Genomic DNA, 22091 nt, shown 5'->3' with positions numbered 1-22091 from the left:
CAGCGAAAGAGCCTCCGTTACCCCTGCAATCACTTCAACCCTGGCCACCACATCCCCAGCTGTAAAGATGGTGTGAATCCATTTCTTTAATCAATTAACTTTTCGTATCTATAGGTAGCCGAAAAATCCAGTCTTTGAATACGTCCTGAAGGTGGAATTAGGCAGAAAATTTTCCATCTCCGAGGAAATTACTCGGAGCCCTGTTGGCCAACATTAACAATCGTACTTATGTACAGCTGTTTCCGCCCTGGACGAGGAACGTAGGTGTTAAGTTCTGGACGTGGGAATTATCTACCTCAGGGCATTATTATGTAACCCACCAGGTTGGTCTAGTGGTGAACGCGTCTTTCCAAATCAGCTGATTTGGAAGTCGAGAGTTCCAGCGTTCAAGTCCTAGTAAAGCCAGTTATTTTTACATGGATTTGAATACTAGATCGTGGATACCGGTGTTCTTTGGTGGTTGGGTTTCAATTAACCACACATCTTAGGAATGATCGAACTGAGAATGTACAAGACTACACTTCATTTACACTCATACATATCATCCTCTGAAGTATTATCTAAACGGTAGTTACCGGAGGCTAAACAGGAAAAAGAAAGGAAAGGAAAGGAAGGGCATTATTATGTTTTTGTTTTTTTTTTTTAACTTCAGGGGCATCGACTGCTATAGTCATTAGCCCCTTCCACAACAAAAAAGGAAAACTAGTTATTCTCTCCTGGTAAAAACGCTAGCGACGTAGTCAATAGACAAAATATCTTTTCCTCCCCGGAAAACAGAACACAGGTGACATAGTCAAGGACTTGTCTTGTCAAAAAGAGCATTTAAAAATATTGGTCAATGTTTATTGAAAACCCCGAAAACACATCATAACAAGGGTGTAAAGGCCCTTGTCATTTTAAAATCTTTCTAGCCATTTATTACGAAATTTATTCAAAACTCTAAAAACATGAACTTGTCTGTGATGAAAATTAAAACACACATCAAAGAATCTATTAAACGAAGTATGACAAGGGTGTAAAGGGCCCTTGCCATTTAACATCACATAAAAAACACTTACATTAAAACCTCAAAAATCTATATTAATAAAATATTAAAAAATATATTTAATTATAAAATTCTTGATTGAAATATTTGATCTTTCTCTTACTTAAATCTATCACCTTGGTTTCCCTTTAGGCCATCCTTTTTTCTTGTTCTCTATTTTCCTGAAGACCTCGATATCAAATTCTGCGGCGTCTGATTCATCCGAAATCGATCCTTCAGTTCCTCCGGTGAAAAACGGGAAGGAACTCCTGCTGCCGATATCGGATGACACCGGCTCCATTGGTGCAGCCAGAAGCACATCACAGTCGAGACTAGATGTACTCACTGCAAAAACATGTGAGGCGGCCGAGTGTCTCGCCCTCTCAGCTAAAGACCTCTGTGATTTCGGAGGCTCCATTGTAGTTTTTCTTAAATCTTCCTTTTCTAAGATTGGTATTTCCGGTTTCACGGGAACCGGAGTTGAGATTTGTTCAATTTGAACTTTAATTTCAGGTTCATTTTTGTTTGAAATTGCATAGTCTTTGAATTAATCGTGGGCTCATTTTTCGATGAAGTAAGACACTGTTGTTTTGGCAGGTCTGCTTTTGTTTTAAACAACTTTGGGCTGCTGTCCCTAAATGTTCAGTACTTTAATTTCTGATCAATTATTCTTTCTACCAATGTTGTTAAGACTGGCGCCAGTTCTGTTACCACGTCCTTTGGTTTGACGTAACTGCAGGAGCAGCAGCAACCTGTACATAAGTCGTGGTCTTTGGCGTTCTGCTATGCACGATTTTCCTAGCTTCAAAATAATTGACCTTCTGAACGATCTTTACTTCCTGAATCGTAATTTCTTCCTTATATTTTGGACAATTCCTTGATCCTGCGCTATGTTGTCCACTACAGTTTACACATATCGGCGGATCCCTGCACGGATCATTCGGGTGCAACGGGTTGGCATACATGCAAATCTGTTTCCTCGTGCATCTCGCAGCCGTGTGTCCGAATTTTTGACATCTGAAACACCGCAACGGTGTTGAGATGAACGGACGCACATCAAGCCAATGAAAACCTGATTTTCTCCGGACATTTAGGTCTGTTAAATGTTAACACGTGTGACGAAGAGTTCTTCGTTTCGTCGAGTGTTTAGCCGTCGCCATGCAATGACTTCCTATCCGTAAAGTTCATCAACAATTTCATGGTGGAGTTAAGCAAATCTCTGCACACAACTACTTCTTTAGAGGTAATTAGAGTACCGTGGGGTACAACCTCAACGTCGAATCTTCTTTGCTTTTATTAATCGAGACGACTGTAAGTCGTTAACGGTTTCAACAAATAATCCCGTCGGAGTCTTCCTTGTATCCACCTGTTTCGGTGATGCCACGAGCTATCACGAATGCGCTGATCTTAGAAAATCACCATCCTTTCTCGTTATTATTAAATACTTAGGAATAGGTCCTCCATTATTAGGTCGAAGCTTAGTTCGATCCTTCTTTTCTAGAACTATAAACTCTTCCTTATCACTAAACTTAACACTTCCTCCTCTTCGCTACCGAAGAACGAGGTTCTCCAGAACGAGAGTTTTTACTTGGACCCTTTGCCACGGAAGTTGTGGAGGTTGTTGTTTCCATGGTCTATGCTTCGCCAGTCAATATGTTGCAAGGTGTGAGCGAAGAGACGGTTGGGCGTGCCCCAGATTATTGATCCTGCCTGGGTTCCCCCAGTCAGCCGCCTGCCATAAATTTAACCCGGGCCAGGGAGTCAGGTACTGCCTGACCCACGTTACCGACATCTCAGGGCTCACACGCAGCAGTAAGGGCTCCTCCGCTACCCTTACTCATGGGACAACCCTGCCAAGGACCTAAGTGACTGACACACACTGGACACATCTAGTAAGACTTCGGCAGAGCAAGCTCACCCTCAACCCGGCTCCACAACCAAGCAGAGGGATAGACACTCCCAGTCTACACTCCGCCCAGAGTCGGCAAACAGATCACGGTCATGCTTCCCACCTCCACTGCAACCAACGAAACCGAGAAGCACAACCACAACCAGCTCGAAAGCTCGGGACCGCCAATCCCATACTCCAAACGTAGTTCCTGAGCAAGACTATTTCCCCGTTGGCCGACATAAGTGCAGGTACCGAAGAACCATGTTGCCCGCCCCGGACGTGTGCGTAGATTTTGTTGCACGGACATAGGGTTGAATTTATCCGGGCATTATTATTATTTTTTTTTTTCGGAAAATAGTGGACATCGACTGTTATGGTTATTAGCCCTTGTCACAAATTAAAAGCACTCCCTCTCTTATGAAAGTGACTAGGTCTGCAACTATTAAAACACATTCTTAAATAGATTCGTCAACTACACTAAAAACACCAAAACTCAAAACTGGAGAAAACAGAATTAGAGTTAAGACACAAACACAATTAAATTGGTTTCAACGAATTATTTATGATAATGAATGACTAATAATCGCTACAACAAACGGCTTCCTCTGAGAAACTCGATCAATTTCTTTTTTCTTTTCTCATTATATGATAAATCATGAGCCGATTTCTCGGTTAGATTGAGCCTCACTTTGAGGTCTCTTTACAATGTGTACTCTTCTATTATATGTTTCACTGTGAGATATGTGTCATAGCTTTCACATATTAGTCTCTATTCTCCTGTTATCATATAGGTCGAAGTAAGTCTGATGTGATCTGGGAGTCGAGTGGGAGATTTTGTTGAGTGTAGACGTGATCTATATTGCTCTGTGTTTATTTAGTTTTGGATCGGATTTTGCGGGTTTTCTGTATGGGACTGCACATTGGTAACTGTGGTTGATTATTTGGACGTGTTTTTCATATATACAAAGAGTTTGGATAACGGACGACCTTTGTTTGTAGTGTTTTTGTTTTTTTATAGCTTTATTGTCGGTTCGCAATAAGGTTTAAAATTGCTTTTCATTGTTCTCTGTGTGTTAGTGTGTGCGTTTGTAATGCAGTGTGGACTATCAGAATTTTATTTCTTATCGTGTAGTTTAAGTATTGTTAACTGTTATCTACGTTGATTATATTTAACATTTTTAGAAGTACACTAATTTTAATTAATTATAATTTTAGTGATAATGGAAAACAGTTGATTATCTCCTTGATAACAGACTACTGCTATGAGACTATTAGTAGCTTATATAGGTAAGCTATTATATAGCTGAGTGTAAGCAATTGCGTGTAAGCTCTGTTACCGGGAAAATGGTTAAAAGAAGCCGGAATATGCAACAGCAGGCGCTTCAGTACGCATGCAGCTCCAAGGGCTCAACGGCAAGTGAGTTAATTGAGGCTGCAGCGACAGAGGAGAATAGGAAGGAGAGAAGAAAGAGAAGTCGCTCTGCAAAAAAATTACTAGTTGATCTAGTCTGGAAAAACCTTTTTAAGTTATTCTGGTAAACAAGCTGCAGGAAGAGTTAGAGAGAACTGGGGGATTCTCGGACAATCAATATGGCTTCCGTAAAGGAAGAAGAGCAGTGAATGCTGTTAAAAAAGTAACAGAGGTGGTGGTGGCGCGGCCAGGGGTCTAGGAATGTGAGAAAGATTCCCCTGATCGTTTTCTTGAATGTTGCTAATGCATTCAATGGGTGAGGTGGGGATGAACTGCGTGTGCCTAGTATTTTATAAGGGTGCTAGATGGGTCTCCCCCAATCGGTATATCACACAGTTTTTCTCCGGGCATGGTGTCTTAAGGGCGAATTTGGTTAGGTTTCGTTTGGTGGATTCGGTCAATACCCGGATTGCGGGACTAATGATACAGTGGACCACACCCTCTACGTCTGTCCCCGATACGAGGTCGAACATTCACGAGCTGTTAGGGTACTTGAGAGAATACATTCCTTTCTGGATCTCCGTACCAACTGGATGATCCGCGAGGAATGGTCTATAGTGGCTGGTTTTCTTCACGTCCTTGCGGTGTGTAGGTCTGCAGAGGGAGTTTGATCGAGCTACTCGATCGTGGTAAGATCCCGAGTGGCCATTGGATTGGTTGGAAGTAGGCGCACTGGCATTGTGCCACGGTTATAGTATTGTTTGTGATTCGATTTGGGGCTCTCGCTAATGGGGGTGGCTGCGCTGCCGAGGAATTGTGGCCCGTGCGACCGGGGGGGTGGCTTTCCTCTGCCGGTGGCGGTCCTGATCGAGACTTGTTAATGCCACGCGAGACACCATGATGGGACCAGGTGGGGGTACGGGGTTTGTCCCTGGCTCCTGCGCGGACCGGAGTGAGGTTGCGTTCCCCTTGTTAGGTGACCTAAACTGGTCGACTTATGTGGGTGTAGGTCTGAATTTCTATGTTGCGTAAAACACAATTTTGATTGGTATGAGTGTAGCACTGATTTAACTTTAAACTGGTTCGTTTTCTGAGGCATTCACAGTCACGAACAGTGTTGTCAAGTAGGCGTGGGGTTCGCGCTTCCGCGGTTTCGGCTAGTTAGTTTGAGGGAATCATGTTGGGTTGGATGTGAAGATGACCGTTTAAGGCCTATGTTAAGGCGAAATTTTATATGTATTTACTGATGCAAATGTCTGCTGAGGCATTTACATCGGTGTCATCCCAACCGAGGCCTGGCTGTTGACTGTAAGTTGTAGTTAGTTAGAGAGTCTAAAGACGACCTCCGGTAAAGCCCCTCAGGGCTTGGAAGGGAAGGGGTGGTGCGGTGACCGGTAACGTCACAAGGTGGGCGTCTTCCCCCTACGGGGTTGAGATGTATATATTATATATTATTAATTATTATGAATTCTGAGTTGTATATATTATTAATTGTAAATATTGAGTGTAAATATTGTCTGAATGTGTTATGTAAATATTGATGTGTATGAGAAGTGTGCCTGTGACGCAGGTGGTGCTGATGTTATGCCTTTACGTTAATTCCAGCACCACCCTGCGTGAGGGAGTGGGTTTTTAGTGGGTCCCACCGCATAGGCGGTGAACCCCACACACTCAGTATGTGCGGGCTGCTGGGCGTTTGGTTCAGCTAAATGTTCCCACTTCCTACGGAAAAAAAAGTCTGGTGTGACCTATTCGAAGCCTTGTAAGGGGTACTTCTTCTTGACGAATTGGTCTGCTTTTCTGTTTTAATGTGAAGTGAGATAGGTATTATTAATGCAATTAAGCCTCGTAGTAAGCGCACCCCACCTCCTTATCAATTCCTTTCTTACGACTTGTTTACTGTAGTTTTTAAAGCCATCCAGTCGAACTAATGTAATATCGAACTTGTTTGTTTGCCGCTTGTTTGGCTGCTTTATCAACTGCTTCATTACCAGAAATACCGACGTGGCCAGGTGTCCATATCAAGATGCATTGTTTGCAGTTATCTTTAAGGTTTTTAAATGCTGCCAATATGTCCTGAACAAATACATCATGCAAGAATCCACTGCTTAAAGCAGTGAATGCACTTAAGGAATCTGAGCAGAGAAGCAGTCTCTCATAGTTGTAATGTAATACATAACGAAGAACTTGTTGAATTGCGATACTGGCTATTGCAGATAAGCCCCAAAAGTGGGATTCGTCATATACGACTAACAAGCTTCCGACGCCGTCCTCAGTCTTCAACCCAACAGTGAATACATGGTGAAATTTTTAAATTCTGCAATCAGTCGTCGAAAAGCATTTGGATTATAAACGTCTGGCCTGCTCTATCTTCTCCTTCAAGTCTATGCGGCCCTTCACCGTAGACATCAACCACGGCGGGACTTCTCTTCTGGAGATTATTATTATTATTCGGCGACTTCTCGCTCTTCTCAATGGAGGAACTGGAGAGAGTCCTACGGTCGCTGAAAGGCAGAAAATGATCAAGCTTGTATGGCGCTGCAGGCCCGTCTGCTTCTAGACATAAATAATGCATGTCTAGAGAGGCTTTCAACACCAGATGGAAGACCGCGCGTCTTGCGCTGATTCCCAATGGCAAAGGAGACCCAGGAGTCGCCGTCCTCCTAACCCCCATTGTGTATGCTTGACACAGCTGGGAAGGTATTGAAGAAACTGTTAAAGAAAAGACTGGTTGCGGCAATGAATCATATAGGTGGCCTGTCATCTAATCAGTACGGTTTCGGCACGGTCGGTCGGCCCTAAATGCAGTTCAAGATGTTGTTGAGGCAGTGCAACGAGCAGACAACCACAACCATTTTTCGCGACGTGTTGGCGTTCTCTTTACATTGGACTTTAAAAACGCTTTCAACTCTGCACAGTGGAGCGACATGATTCGGGCCCTTTTAATCATTAATTAAAAATTGATCCTTAATCGTCTGAATGTCATAGGGAAACGCCGCGTCCCCCAGCTGCCTCTATTACCCGGTGTACGAGACAACGCCGAGCACACCTTTTACAAATGTGCTCGGTGGACGGCAGATCGAGGGACACTAGAGACGGATCTCTGAATACTGCGCCCCCACAATGTGTTTACGATGATACTCCGTAACCTGAGCAGCTGGGAGAGTGTAGCCCGATTCGTCGACAGCATTCTCAGCACCAAGAAGGGTGACCTGGATAGCCCTGAAAATTAGGTAGGCCTTCTCAGGCTAGTATAGGAGGACTCGGCTGGAAGTAAACGTAATGTGCTAAACGATTCCGGGTCGAAACCGAAAGGGAAAGAGAAATCGAAAGAAAAGGGAAGTAAGTGGTTTTAGACGGTAGTCTGCTGATGATGATTGGATAATACCATCAGTGGAAATCCAACATTCCGTGCGTAAATGCATTTCTACCTCCCTCCGCAAAAAAAAAAAATTATTATTATTTTGAAAAAACTTGGAATTATCACTTGAGAATCGAAAAAAATAAATATTAATTCTGACTTATGTATAGTATTGTGATAAAAGAATTTTTTTTGTGTAGTAATTTTAATGCAATTTGAATTTTCTAATACTTGTAATATTACAGATACAAGTAAATAAAGACAAAATAAAATTTAAAAAATTGCCATTTTCTGTAAAGTGGGTGTGTCTTGACTGTTCATCCTGAAGTCCTGGGTTCCAACCTCAATTAAATCTGGTATTTTTCATACACTAAAAATGTCCAAATACAAGGTTCTTTTTAAGTCTCTGTGTTGGAATTAACTCATCAGTAAAAAAAAAAAATAATAATATAGCGTTAGAAAATGTTAGTGATGACGAAATCCTAGGTATAGAATAAAACAGGGAAATAGGAATAACTAGTTGTCTATTCAATAGAAATACAAATAAATGAAATCAAAAGCTGCTAATACCACAAAAAATTTAGGAATCTAAACAACCAGAGTGAAATAGAAGTTTTGATCATAAAAAGATAAATAAATTAGATAAATGCAGTGATACAATTGAGATGAGATCATTAGCAAATAAGATATGATAATCTCATCAACAAATGTGACCAATATAGAAAAAAATCTACGCAAAAAAAGTGAAAAAAGTGTCATTTCAGTTTTAAACTTTTAGGAGAAATATGGATGTAAATGCAACAGAATTAAGCACCAGAAACATTTTTATAAGTGAAATGAAGAAAAATATTTGAAAATGGATTTCATTTGTACCTCAGTTAGATATGCTATATATGTCTTGGTATGACTTTGAATTACATTAACAAATGGTTTCCCATTGTTGAAAACCAAATAATATACAAAAATAGGCCAATCATCTAAAAAAAAAAACATTATAACCAAGAAATAAACATCTAAAAAAAGTGATCAGTAAAAAAATGGAGTTGTTAAATTTTATGACAATCTCAGAATTTATTTCCTCCTGACCCTTTGAATTCATTTGAAGAACATTAATCGTCACCATTGGTTTTGGACACAGAATCAAGAAAGAAGTTGGGATGTGATGAATCAAAACATCTATGTACGCCTCTTCAACTATGTTTTAAAGACTTTTCTTTCTTTTCTTGTTTAGCCTCCAGGAATCACCGTTCAGGTATTATTTCAGAGGATGAATGAGAATGATATGTATGAGTGTAAATGAAGTGTAGTCTTGTACAGTCTCAGTTCGACCATTCCTGAGATGTGTGGTTAATTGAAACCCAACCACCAAAGAACACCAGTATCCACGATCAAGTATTCAAATACATATAAAAGTAATGCCTGTACTAGGACTTGAATGTTGGAACTCTCCACTTTCAAATCAGATGTTTTGGGAAGACGTGTTCACCACTACACCAACCTGGTAGGTTATGTTTTAAGACTGAAGAACTGCAACATTACCATATCATTAGCCAAGCATAAAACCTCAGTACGAGCTAACTTATTCAGAAACGTATTGGATTTTAGCCAAGTGACAGTTCAGCAGCTAATCCACAAGAACAATATAATTACAAGTAAATTGGAAACCAAAACTCTTAAGATAATGTAAAATCAAAAACCAGGTGACTGCAGTATTTCTTAAACGATTTCAACTCTTACAGTTTTTAGCCATTAATAAATTTCAAAAACGTACATAAAAATTACTCAACCATTATTGAATTATAGTTTTCTACAGGAACTAGATTATTAAAATTTGCATTATCTGTTGACATTTTATTCTTACTTAATTTTACCAGGAAGCACCAGATATTCAAGATATTTGGAGATTTTTGGATATAAAATGATTGCATTTTTGTGAATATGTAGTTCTCAGAATAGCATCAAGTCCCTCTTGACTATGAAAAAGTGTATAATCAATTTTACAAAATTGCATTGAAAAATATACATAAAAATTTCATTCAATATTTTACCAAATTCAAATTCATTAAAACAACATTCAAGCATATGATACAAAATGTATAATACAAAACTTGTTATTACCTCCCTACCATGTCCGCAGTGCATGTTAACAGCATCTTCAGTATTCAAAAATCTTCCTTGAAGTTCAATACTAGAAAGTTTAGTTCTTGCTTCGATCAAAAAACCTTTAAATGGTTGTGTTCCATTAATTGTAACTTTGATTACATCGTTCGTGTGCACAAAATCCTCATCAAAATAAATTCTATATGGACTAGTTGAAGGATCTTGATTAGCAAAACCATGCAAAGGATAAAGATTAAAGCAAGCTTTTACTCCAGGAACATCTGCATAATTCCAAGCTGATTTTAAACTTCCAAGAAAGAAAATGAAAAATGAAAATATATCCATCTGTACATAAAACACAGCAAAACTTAAGTTTATACACATTAAAGTACAAACACATTTTATTAAATTTAAGAGCTATTGATTATTTTTACATGAAATAAGGAATTTCTGACCAACAATATTATTGCAAATATTGATTTCTAAGATAGGTTTATAAAAATCTTACTCTAATGCAATTTATTCAATATAACAGAATTTCTGTTACTTTAATTCTCTGTGGCTGTCTCAAATCATATTTGAAAATAAACATACCATTACAACTTATTGAATCTGATAAAGATTTATTTTTAAACAAGTTACTGCACACCCAGCTTCACTTGGATGACATAAACAGAGCAAGCCTCCATACACTTCAGCTGCCTTATGAGTCCAGTAGATATTATTCCAACAAAACCTACATGGAACTGAATCAATAATTCAAAATTAATTTCCTATTACTTTTGCTGTAAATACCAATAAAAAATGGATTGTTTCTACAAAATACTGAACTCTAATATCAGAGTTTCTGAATTAAGGAAAGCCTAATGATGAAATGGAAGGCGCCCCAGTAAATTTTTGGAAGTATCATATTCTGTGAACTTAATTTCTGTTTTCCAAAAAAAATATAAGAGAATGCAAACTTTGATTTGTGTGTTTCGGCCTATCTTGTACTTTTACTTTAAAACATTGGTAAACATTTGAAGTACACTGGAATATTTATGCTGAGGATGTTTAAGCAGAAGTTAAAGCTACATTTTATTTACTTGGCAGAAATTGAATTATATTACTTCTTCATGCATAAGTGACTGCTATTCAAACTCTTTGATTGATAGCAGTTTGTGTAAAAATACTCAAAACTAATTGTAATTTTCAGAGAGCCACTACTTCTGGGGTAAGTAATGCTCTCTGATATTCATAAAGTAGCTTTAAAGTAACTTTGAAACAGCCCAATCATAACTAAACTGACTTTTAGTATGTTTAGATGAAACACTCAAAGCTAGGTTTTCTTTTCCAAGGAAAGGTACACTTTTTAGAGAAACTGAAACTAAGCGATAGCTACTGAAACTAAACACTGCAAAAATGCCTTGTTCAATTTTAACTAAACTTTGAGTTCATATTAAGGGATGACTAATATGAAGGGACACATTAATCCAAAATTTAAGTTTTTCAATCCCTTATTACCTTTTTTGAGAAGACAAATTTAATTACTCCTCAAAAACATTTGCAATGTAAAAGAAGGAGAACACCAGATAAGTATTTTTTCAAAATTGCACTGTGACAAAAACTAATGATATCATTGCTGTATGCCAGTACTTTACTCCAAACCAGAATGTCTCAGTAAATTTAGAACTAATATGTTTAATACTGAACAACTAGTTCAGGGAGATGTCGTTGGTATAGGACAATCTGAAAAATTTTATTGCAATACTCTCATACTGACATCCTGCCTTAAATGTTCAATTATTTACTTTTTTCACATTTATTATGTTTTTTCTTGAAATTATGGTAATCACTTGGAGAAAATGAAATATATTTAGAAATTTTAATATAAGTATTCTAACTTATAAGAGCCCCATTTCCTAATCTAAAATAGTAAAATTCAGTTCTCGGATAGTAAATTTAATATTTGTAAAAAAAAGGCACAGAAATCCATTACTTTTAGTTTTATAATGCTAACTGTTAATAATGATGATATTTCTTATTTAAAGAAAAATCATCAACAAAAAATGTATAATTTGTAAAGTACAGTGTTCTAAATTTCAAAATTTATTAAAAGATACAATCATTTATTCTTTTAAATGCATGCTCAAGTGACAAATTGGTTTTGTGCTACTCATAAAAAAATAATGCTAAACATGTAAACATGTTTGCTAAACATATAAAAATAATGAGCAGAGTATGTATTTCCTCCAAAGTTAGTAATTTTACCAGTGATGACAGTTAAACTGGTAAATTTACTAGAAAGAATTGTAAAATTACATACTGGACAGTAAATTTTTCAGATGATAACAATTTTACTTTCGATTTCCTACAGGAAATTAAATCATGAGTTATGGAGAGAATTACAGAAAGCTAAAGAAAGTTGGTTGAGGCAAGAATGTGAGGCTAGTGAAAATCTAGAAAGAAAAAGGCAAAATGACTTGATATATATATAAGAAATTAAAAAGTTATTACAGGGAATAAATATATTGGTAGAGGTAAAATGAGAGAAATTGAAGGTAAGGATGGTATGGAAGTGTACAAGGAAGAAAAAGTTGAAGAATAAATGGGAAGAATATAGGAAGAACCTATACATGACAGATGAGAAACCAAAGGATTTGACAATAAAATTAGAGTATGATGTAAACGAGCTTGCTATTTCCAACCAATATTATTTATGGAAGTAACGGAAGCAATAAAGTTAATGAAAAACCGAAAATCACTGGGGATTGATGAACTACCTGTAAAACTCTTTAAATGTCTGAAAGAGGAAGGTTTAAAGAAATAGCAATCATGTCTAATAAAATATACGATCATGGAGTGTGGCCAGAGGACTTTATGAAGACAGTTATGATTACCTTACTAAAGAATGTGGGCACAAAATGATGTGTAGGGCACAGAACTATAAGTCTAATTTCACATGATGTGAAAATATTGCTAAAGGTACTGAAATGAAATTTAAAAATAATGCAAGAGAACAGTTGGGAACAACAGTTTGGTTTCAAAAGAGGGAAAGGAACTACGAATGCTATTGGACTGGTCAAGATGATCGGCAAAAGGTACAGGAAAAGGGGAAAGGAAGTAGTTTATATTTTATAGATATGAAGAAAGCCTTTGATAGAGTTAAGAGGGACAAGCTCATGGAAATTCTAAAAGAAAAAAGAGTAGGTTGGAAAGACAGAAGTGTCATTAATGAATTTTAATTAAACCAAGAAGCAACTGCAAAAGTAAACAACAGCCTTACAGATTGGATAGAGTTGGGTAAAAGAGTAAGATAAGGGTGCTGTTTGTCTCTCGCGTTTTTACTGCCTTGTGCAAAGTAAAGGAAGTATTGTGATCACAAGAAATTTCAGATTTCAACAGAAACATTCATTTTGACCATACCTGAATCCATTTTAATTAGTTTCAGCATGACGTCTGTATGTATGTATGCATCTCGCACAACTCAAAAATGATTAGCCAAAGAATGTTGAATTTTTGGATTTAAGACTGATGTAAAATCTAGCTGTGCTCCTCTCCTTTGATTGCAATTGACTAAACCACAGGTGTCCAAAAAAGCCCAGAATCCAAACAAATTTGGATTTTTCTTAACGGCATTAGTAAGCCCTAATTGAGAGCTTTTCAACGATATATCATAAGTGGCATTTATTTTCATTGGTTCCAAAGTTATAGCCACATAAAATTTAATTAATGATATATTTGAATCTTACAAGGCACATCAGTTCAAATCAAACTTCATCTCCTTTTTTTTAATTTAAATGTATTGATTTATTAATATTAACCTCTCATTGTAAAAAAAAATCTACAATAAATAATAATTCAATAATAACAATAAAAAATATTTTTAAAAAATATCAGAAGTTATTAATGAAATAAAATTTTATGTACTTTTCATTTTAAAAAAATGTGTGTATGTAATTTAATAGGCATATAAGGACGTCATGTGGTGTCTGCATGAGTTTTTTTTAATCTTTGTGTAGACATATTTTAGAATGTAAAGTGGGATGGGGAAAGAGTAAGTATTGAAAGTCAGAAGATTATTTGTATAAGATTTCTGGATGACATAGTGTTACTGACAAATGACAATAAAATCCTGCAGAAGATGATATTTAGATTAAAGGAAGTGATGAAGGAATATGGCATGAAAATTAATATAGGGAATTAATATTGATTCTCATTAAAAGTTATGAGAATCAATGACAAAGAGAATATGAAAGTGCAAACAAAAGAAAGGAAGGCAGAAGAAATTGAGAAATACAGATATCTGAAAGCATGTGAAATGATAATTGGGAGGGTGATATAGAAATTAAGATCAAGAATACGGCAAAGGAGGCCTTTAGTAAGAAAAAACTGCTTTATAGCAAAATAGACTTGTATCTAAAGAAAAGACTGGTTAAGTCTTATGTACGGAGAGTGCTTTTATACAAATGCGAAGCATGGATATTGGGTAGTGGAGAGAAGAATAAGATTGAAGCTACAGAACTGTGGATGTGAATAAGAATGGGAAGATTAAGTGGCTAGAAACAAGGATGTATTGAAAAGAGTAAAGGAAAAAAGAACACTACTGGAAACGGTTAAAAGGAGGAAGGGCAGTTGTCCTTCCTTCTTTTAACTGGATTGGTCATAAATTAAGAGGAAAAAGAATGTTAACCATTGTGATGGAGGTTACTGTAAATGGGAAAAGGAGAAAAGGAAGAAGAGGACTGAAGATCTGAAGGTTGTTCTAAATTTGGAGAATTAGAGAATGTATAATCGACGGGGCAGGTTCATTAAAAAGCATAGCCAAAGAAACTGTTTGTCATTAAACATTCTTGAACAGATTCTTTACCCCTGATTATACTACGGAGCAAATTTTCAGTTATAAAAATACCACATTTAAAAGTTTTTTTCTTAAAAACACACAAGTATAAATTTTATCTGTAGATTTACTAGAGGACAGTAATATTACTTTTGGACTTTTTATAATGTAGAAATTAAGTGATTTTTTTTGGTTTCTACTCAGTTAAATATAACATTCGATCTTAACTTTTAATAGATTGACTTTAAATTTGGTATTAAATCAAGTAGTGAGTTACTAAATCAGTAATTTTTCTGTAATAGTATTAATTGAGTATATTAAGTAAGGTAAACTGGTATTTAAACTCGTTGAGAAAAGTCAACAATGAACTAAAATAAACATGAAAAAATTATTTTGAGTAATTGATATGATTCTTAGTGTGTTCAAAAAGTGACAGCCTTATGGAAGAATGTTTCCTCCTTTTGTAGTAGATTTAATTGAGGAAAATGAGTTAAATAATGCAGCAGAGAATGTTATTGTTTCCCAATATATTAGATGCTGCCAGTATTGCCCAGATCCATGCCTCACAGAAAAATATAGTGTGCATGCACCAAACAAGTCCTCCATCAAGTGGCTATATGACAAGTTCCAAGAGACAGGGGAATGCAGCAGATGCAGACAAAAGTGGTCAACTGAAAGTGCTAATACCAGAAAACCTTATCGATGTGCAAGCTGCATATTCGGTTAGTCCCAAGAAGTATGTGTAATGCCTATCTAATCAGTCTGATCTGTTTGTTGGTAGTGCCCACACAGCATTGTACAAATGTTTAAAGATGCATCAGCACAGAATTCGTGTTGTTCACGAGTTGTTACCTGCAGACACTGGAAAACGTAGCTTTCTGCCAGTGGTCCATGTCATTTGTAATGTCAGATGGAGAAGAACTCGATGATTGGTTTTGGTCTGACAAGGCATGGTTCCACCTTGATGGATATGAAAATGTACTGAATTCAAACTTTTGGTGTACGAAAATCCACATCAGCTGCACGAGTCTCCTCTGCACAGCAAAAAGTGGGTATTCAGCTATCAGCTAGGTCTTTATTTAAAATTTATGAGTTCAGATGGTTCTTACATCCACCAACAATGTTGTCAGTGATGTGAATGGTCAAAAAATTTCAACTGAGCTTCTTCTTCCAGATGTGAGTTAAAAAATTATAACAATTTACAATTAATCTTATTTTTAGGCGCATAAGTGTTGCAGTTAAGTATCAAGGCCTCAGTGGATTACAGATAGAATTATAAAAGAATGTAAAGAAATTATAAAAGAGTTCAAATACATATAATCTGCTTGTCATCACAACACTATTTCTTAATTCTATTTTTGTAGTTCTAAGTGTGATGGGCTCCTATTGGGCAAGAAAAAACAATATGTTATGAATACTTACTTCATGACAGCATGTTTTTATCCAATTTACATTTTAATGTTATGACTTATTAAAATAAATTCTATGTTAAAATTCACATGTTACAGACAGCATACAAAGATTGTTTTTAAAAACTGTTTGCTGTTTAGTAGGTTAATTTTCACTGATACTTCTTGCTGCCTGGCCATTTCTATCTGCTAATGATGGTATGGATTCACTGTAGAAGTGCAAGTGGAGATGAACAATTAAAAAAAACAAACAAAAATTTTCAAGAATATTTTTACAGTTAACATTCTTTGGTAATACAATGTGTTCAGAATGTGACGCAATGTTATGGAAGAATGTTTCCTTCTTTTGTAGCAGGTTATACAATTCAGCAGAGAATATTTGTTGTCACCTGATATATTAGGTCTGCCAGTTATGCCCATATCCAGAATGCCTTCACAGAAAAGTATGGTGTGAATGCACCATACAGGTCCTCCATCAAGCAGCTGTATAAGATGTTTTAAGTGACAGGGAATGTAGCAGATGCAGCCAAAAGTTGTTGACCAAAAGTGCTAACATCAGAAAAGTTGATCGACATGCAAGCTGCATATTCTGTTAGTCCCAAGAAGCCTGTGCGATGCCTATTCTGCCAGTCCAGTCTCTCTGTTTGTAGTGCCCATACTGCAATGCATAAGTGTTTAGTGATGCATCCATGCAGAATTCGTGTTGTTCACAAGTTGTTACCTACAGACACTGGAAAACATGTAGCTTTCCATCAGTGGTTCATGTCATCTGTAACGCAGATGGGGAAGCACTTGCTGATTGGTTTCGGTCTGATGAGGCATGGTTCCACCTTGATAGATATGTGAATACACTAAATTCACACATTTGGTGTATGGAAAATCCCCATTAACTGCATGAGTCTCATCTGCATGGACAAAAAGTAGGTGTTTAGTGTGCCATGTCACACAGGTGAAACTTCATGACATTCTTTCACAGCACAGGGAACAGTGAACACTACACTACACACAGACGGTACAACAATTTCTAAGCATTATATCTGCTGATTGGCTACAGCAAACGTGTTTTCAGCAGGACAATGCTGTGGCTCATATAGCCAAGAACACTATGATTTTCTTGGCCCAGTGTCTTCATGGACAAGAGATTTCTAAGGGATTGTTAGCCCCCTCAGTCTCCTGATTTATCTGCCCCTGACTTTTTCTTGTGGGGACACCTTAAGGTTGCTGCTTACAAAACTCATCCTTACATCATTCCCAAATTGCATAACGAAGTTGAACGATGTGTCGCTACAATTCCTCATCAAATGTTATAGTATGTGTTTTAAGAGCATGCAACATCATATTGAATTTTGTATCACCTAATGGAGGCCACCTTCAACAACAAACTCATTTTCTTATAAGTTTGCATCACTTTTTGAACACCCTAGTATAATAAAATAGCGACAAGTTTGGGAAGTATTAATTATAAGTACATTTTTTTTATTTTCACTATAGATAATTTAATTAATGAGAATTTGAATGACTAATTCATATGATCTCGAAAAATGTTATCATGATCACATATAACTTTATTATAGGGTGTTATTAGAAAGTATTTTCCTTATTATAATTATGTATTTCCTTATTTTACTTATTTACTATTTATTTATTTAGACAACAACTGTAAATGACCTAACAATCACATTAAAGTAACTGATAATATTGAAACAGTATTCTTCATAGATCATATAAAATTTTTCAAAGGGGGACACCAGATATTTCGAAAACGAGAGTATTGCAATAAAATTTTTCAGATTTCCCTATACCAATGACATCTCTCACTTATCATTCAATACTAACTATATCAGTCATAAAAATTTATTGAGACATTCTGATTCAGAGTAAAGTACAGGCATACTAAAATGATATCAATAGTTTAAAAAAAATAATAAGTTTAGTCAATTAAAATAAAACTGATAAATACAGCAACCCAGAAATACGTGAAGCAAACTGCAAATATGCCATTAGACACCACACTGGGAAGAATGGACACACACATTCAACCCTCAAATATAAAAGTAACATACAAGCACTAGACAAAATAGAATCAATGTTCAAAAAATACATCTAATAAGATAGAATACACATACAAGGTTGCTACACCAAGTAAGATTTACACATGTAAAAGTCATCATGAACTGAATACTCAAAAAATAACAGTAAATTTGATAAAAGTAATTATTAAATAAGAATGAATAGCACAGATCGTTGTTTAACCACCAACGAAACAGATTCCCTCCCCACTTAAACACCAAAACCATTAACAGTTCTATTGCCATATTCCTAAGAGATAGACCTTTCTTTAGATCATTGTTCTGAAAAGGTGATCTGAAAACATATTTCCAGGTATTTAGGAAGTGACTGTAATTATTAAAATTTATTAATAAATGTTTAAATTTATTATTTTGCCATAGTGATTTATAGATTTTTATTGTATTTTAAACCTAAAATTTCAAAATAATCAATCAGGTTTTCTTTGAATTTGTAAATGTAAAGTTCTTAAAATATTGTACATAGTTTCTGGAATCCATGATGCCTACAATGCTAATAGTATGGTGATACTAACAGTATTGTAATTTTTCATACTGTTAAATTAGTTTTTTTTGGAATTTCAGACTCATTTTTAAACCAAGCTTGCTCCTTTCTTCCTTCAGAGATATATTAATTGTTGTTATATGACAACAATTATTTATCATTTAAGCAATTATAAATCATAACACTTATATGCTATCAGATATTGGTGTTTTGAAGTATTTTTAAATATACTTACACTACTTTTAATTACTGCACTCTTTTAGGTTGGATTTGATTTGTTTTATGTACTTAACATACAGTTTGAATTGATGGCTACTGTAATAGAATATGTAAAAAAGTGTTAGAATATTCTTAGTGATAATAAATATTAAATTAGGTATATTACTTATGTAGCAATATACTTTACCATTATCCATCACAAAAGAAGCTAGATTAAAGGTTTAATCATTATTTAATATTTAATGATTAATATTTAATCATTAATCATTTTTTAATATATTTAATAGATCAGTTTATTTCAAACAAACTTACTTAGTTTAGGCCTAAACTTAGACTGAATAACATGACAATCTTGCATGTTTTTTTAAATATGTACTTAACTATTATACTATTATTACTTTACTATTATATAATGAGGAAGAGGGTTTTTTTTTGTTCAGGATAAAAAAAAACTAATCGATCAATTGCAACCAAATTTTTACTCATGTTTCTTAGCATAACTGAGAAGGTTTTTGGAAATATTTCATCTCAAAAAATCTCTAAAATATTTATATATATATATATATAGATATGTTGTAATGGAGATTTACTGGTTGAAGGGCAAACGTTAATGAATTGTGAACTGTGAGTATTATCACTGTGAGAGCTGGGTTTGAAGTGAATGATCATGAATATTTAAAACCAATTTCTACATTTTTTTTTTAAATTCCAAGTTTCAAAGGTTAAAAAGGATTTTTTAATTTTTTTTAAAACCCTGTTATTTTTTTATTTTTCTCTAACAAATGAAGAAATCAACCTGATTTTTGATGAGTGTAATCTTCATGTCAATAAACCAATTTCTAGATTTTGAATTTGACCTTGAAAGGGGACGAAGAAAGATAAAACTTGTTGAACAATGTTTGTAAATTTTCCCAGTCCCAACTATAATAAACGAGATATTCAATAGATTTGGGGTTGCAAATACTCTTCAGATAAATATTTAAAAACCATTTTTAGGTTTTTTAATTCCAGTTTTTTTAAGGGGTGTGAAGGTATAAGGCACTGTGGCTCAACCAACACAGCCACTGCCACTGTTACTGTAGGTGTAACTAGCTCACCTGCTTCCAGTTACTTGACTGAAAAACTTAAAAGGATTGACTGCTACAGGAAATGCAAGTAACCATACAGACAAGACGCAACAGGGAGCTAGTACTTTAATATGTAATACTGTGACCTGATATTATGTGTTTTTTGTGTGTAGAGTAATGAAATGAGATGTGGCTAATTTTCATTCCCTAACGATGCAGATACACTGATGGAACAAAACATATAGGAAAAAATATTCCTACAACAAATACATGGTAAGACAATAATAAAAATTATACATGTGTTTTTAGTAAAAAATAAAAAAATAAAATAAATTTATTTATTTGTATAAGTAGAATTATTTTTTTACATATACTTACTAACATTTCCTAAAATACACAAATTTCATATTATAAAATTAGTTTTTTTCATAATGCTTCACATCTAAGCAATTATAATTTACGAATGATTTTTTAATGTACAAAATGTAGAACACACACATCTATGATAGTAATTAAACAATCATGAATATTTTATTTACAATAGCTTTACTAACAAGTCTGGTATGTGCACACATTACTTTTTTAAGTATTTACTTATTAAAAAATTATTATATAATGAATGAAAACAATTCTCTTAATATTAACTTTATTATTACAAAATAATGTAGTTAAACACTGTCCTAGTTAACTCTAACATAATAGAGTTCAGTTTTCTTCTTGTATAAATAATAATAATAATAATATAAAGTATCAGTTTGAAAGACCATCACAGAATTTTTTAACGTAATAAACATTCTATTTAATAAACTAAATCTTCACACAACATAGAAGTAATATTAGTTAATATATGATCCATGTTTGTACTATTTCTGATAAGTAAAACATTACCAGGTTTACTCAGACAGTTATATATAAAAAAAAGATTAATTTAAAATATTCAATTTATTACAATGTCCTAGATGAAGAAGTTGAATTATTAGGTTCAAAATTTCCTCAGGAAGAACAATTTCCATGCAATGCAAAGAAATTATTTATAATTTTTAAGTAATTTTAAAGTGTTATCATGTATAGTTAATGTTCAAAATAGTTGAAAAGTGTTATGTTTTCACTTTTATAAACAGTGAACTTCAAAATGAATTATATTTTCTTTAATGAATAAAGTTAAATTTATACTTCTGAACCAACAGTTTTACTCCACTTCTTAGAGGTTAAGATGTTAGTTAGGAAGCTATTTCTTTTTTAGTATCAATTCAGTTACATTGAAGGTGGATTAGTGTACAAATTTTGTAGAATATGTAAAATACTAATCCTGGCAGATTTAAACCTGGGACTTCCTGAATGAAATGCTGAGATTTTACCACTTTACTGTTAGTTACCTCATTTCCAACTCATTATACACAAGGTGATTGTTTGGCTAGTAGCTTATCTTTTAATATTTAAATTTCTGTATCAACATAGATAAGTAATTCATTGCAAAATTAGTACACTCAATAATCATTAGGTTACCAATTTTAATAGATCAAAGATAGGTTTTACCAACAATCCTTTGATTAGAAAGTAAGTGGTGCTCCATAAATGAGCTATCTGTAAACTGTACTTACATTAAAATTATTTATTTATTTATTCATGCTTGCAACAACAGACTGCATTCCAATAACAGATGCTATTTTTATGGTAGATGAATTTTATAACACATGAAGAATGCCAACTCCAACCAGAGTAATATTAATAATCATTATCATATCCAGATTATAATAACAATAATCCATACTTACATTATTATTAATTTTGTTTTAAATCATCTTGATTTTTTTTATAAAAGATTATTAAATTAACGATTATACCCCTATAAAAGGTATGTTAAAACTGATAAGCTATTTAAAAGATTTCACTATTTATTTTCTATAGATAACATGGTTCATTAATTCAGGTATTATCATGTTTAGAGGCCTATATCTTATCTGATAGAGATCTACTACTTTTTTTATTAAGATGAATAAGATATGATAAATTAATTTTTTTTCTATAAAAATATCTTATTTTCAAGAAAAGTGTGTTTTTATTCTTAACTATTCATTTTTAATAACCAACTGTAACATGTTAATATTCTGCAGTTATTAGAACAAAAGATAAATATAAATATTAATTTATTTTCTACGGATTACATATGAATTCCTTTACAGTGTTGATTTTTTTCAATTACTTATCATTTTCATGTT

The 22091-nt window shown here is 34.5% G+C and overlaps 1 protein-coding gene across 3 annotated transcripts in view; it reads right to left on the bottom strand.

Moving 5' to 3' along the window:
* The window catches only part of LOC142320601 (putative defense protein), a 42819-nt gene extending 21087 nt beyond the window's left edge, over window positions 1-21732 (bottom strand). Inside the window, exons 1-3 of one of the 3 annotated variants that reach the window (XM_075358577.1) lie at window positions 21648-21727; window positions 18822-18901; window positions 9806-10132 (exon numbers count right to left, since the gene is read on the bottom strand). In XM_075358577.1, coding sequence (XP_075214692.1) covers window positions 9806-10132 — 327 coding nt within the window. In that variant the 5' untranslated portion in view covers window positions 18822-18901; window positions 21648-21727. Of the gene's footprint in view, window positions 1-9805; window positions 10133-18821; window positions 18902-21473; window positions 21576-21647 lie in introns of those variants that run through there. The other 2 variants (XM_075358578.1, XM_075358579.1) reach the window with 2 other exon arrangements.
* Window positions 21733-22091: the final 359 nt, after the last annotated feature.

The sequence above is a fragment of the Lycorma delicatula genome, chromosome 2 (assembly GCF_047948215.1).
Source record: "Lycorma delicatula isolate Av1 chromosome 2, ASM4794821v1, whole genome shotgun sequence".
NCBI classification, from domain to species: domain Eukaryota; kingdom Metazoa; phylum Arthropoda; class Insecta; order Hemiptera; family Fulgoridae; genus Lycorma; species Lycorma delicatula.
The sequence above is the reverse complement of the archived record's forward strand: the minus strand, read 5'-3'. Positions and strand labels throughout refer to the sequence as shown.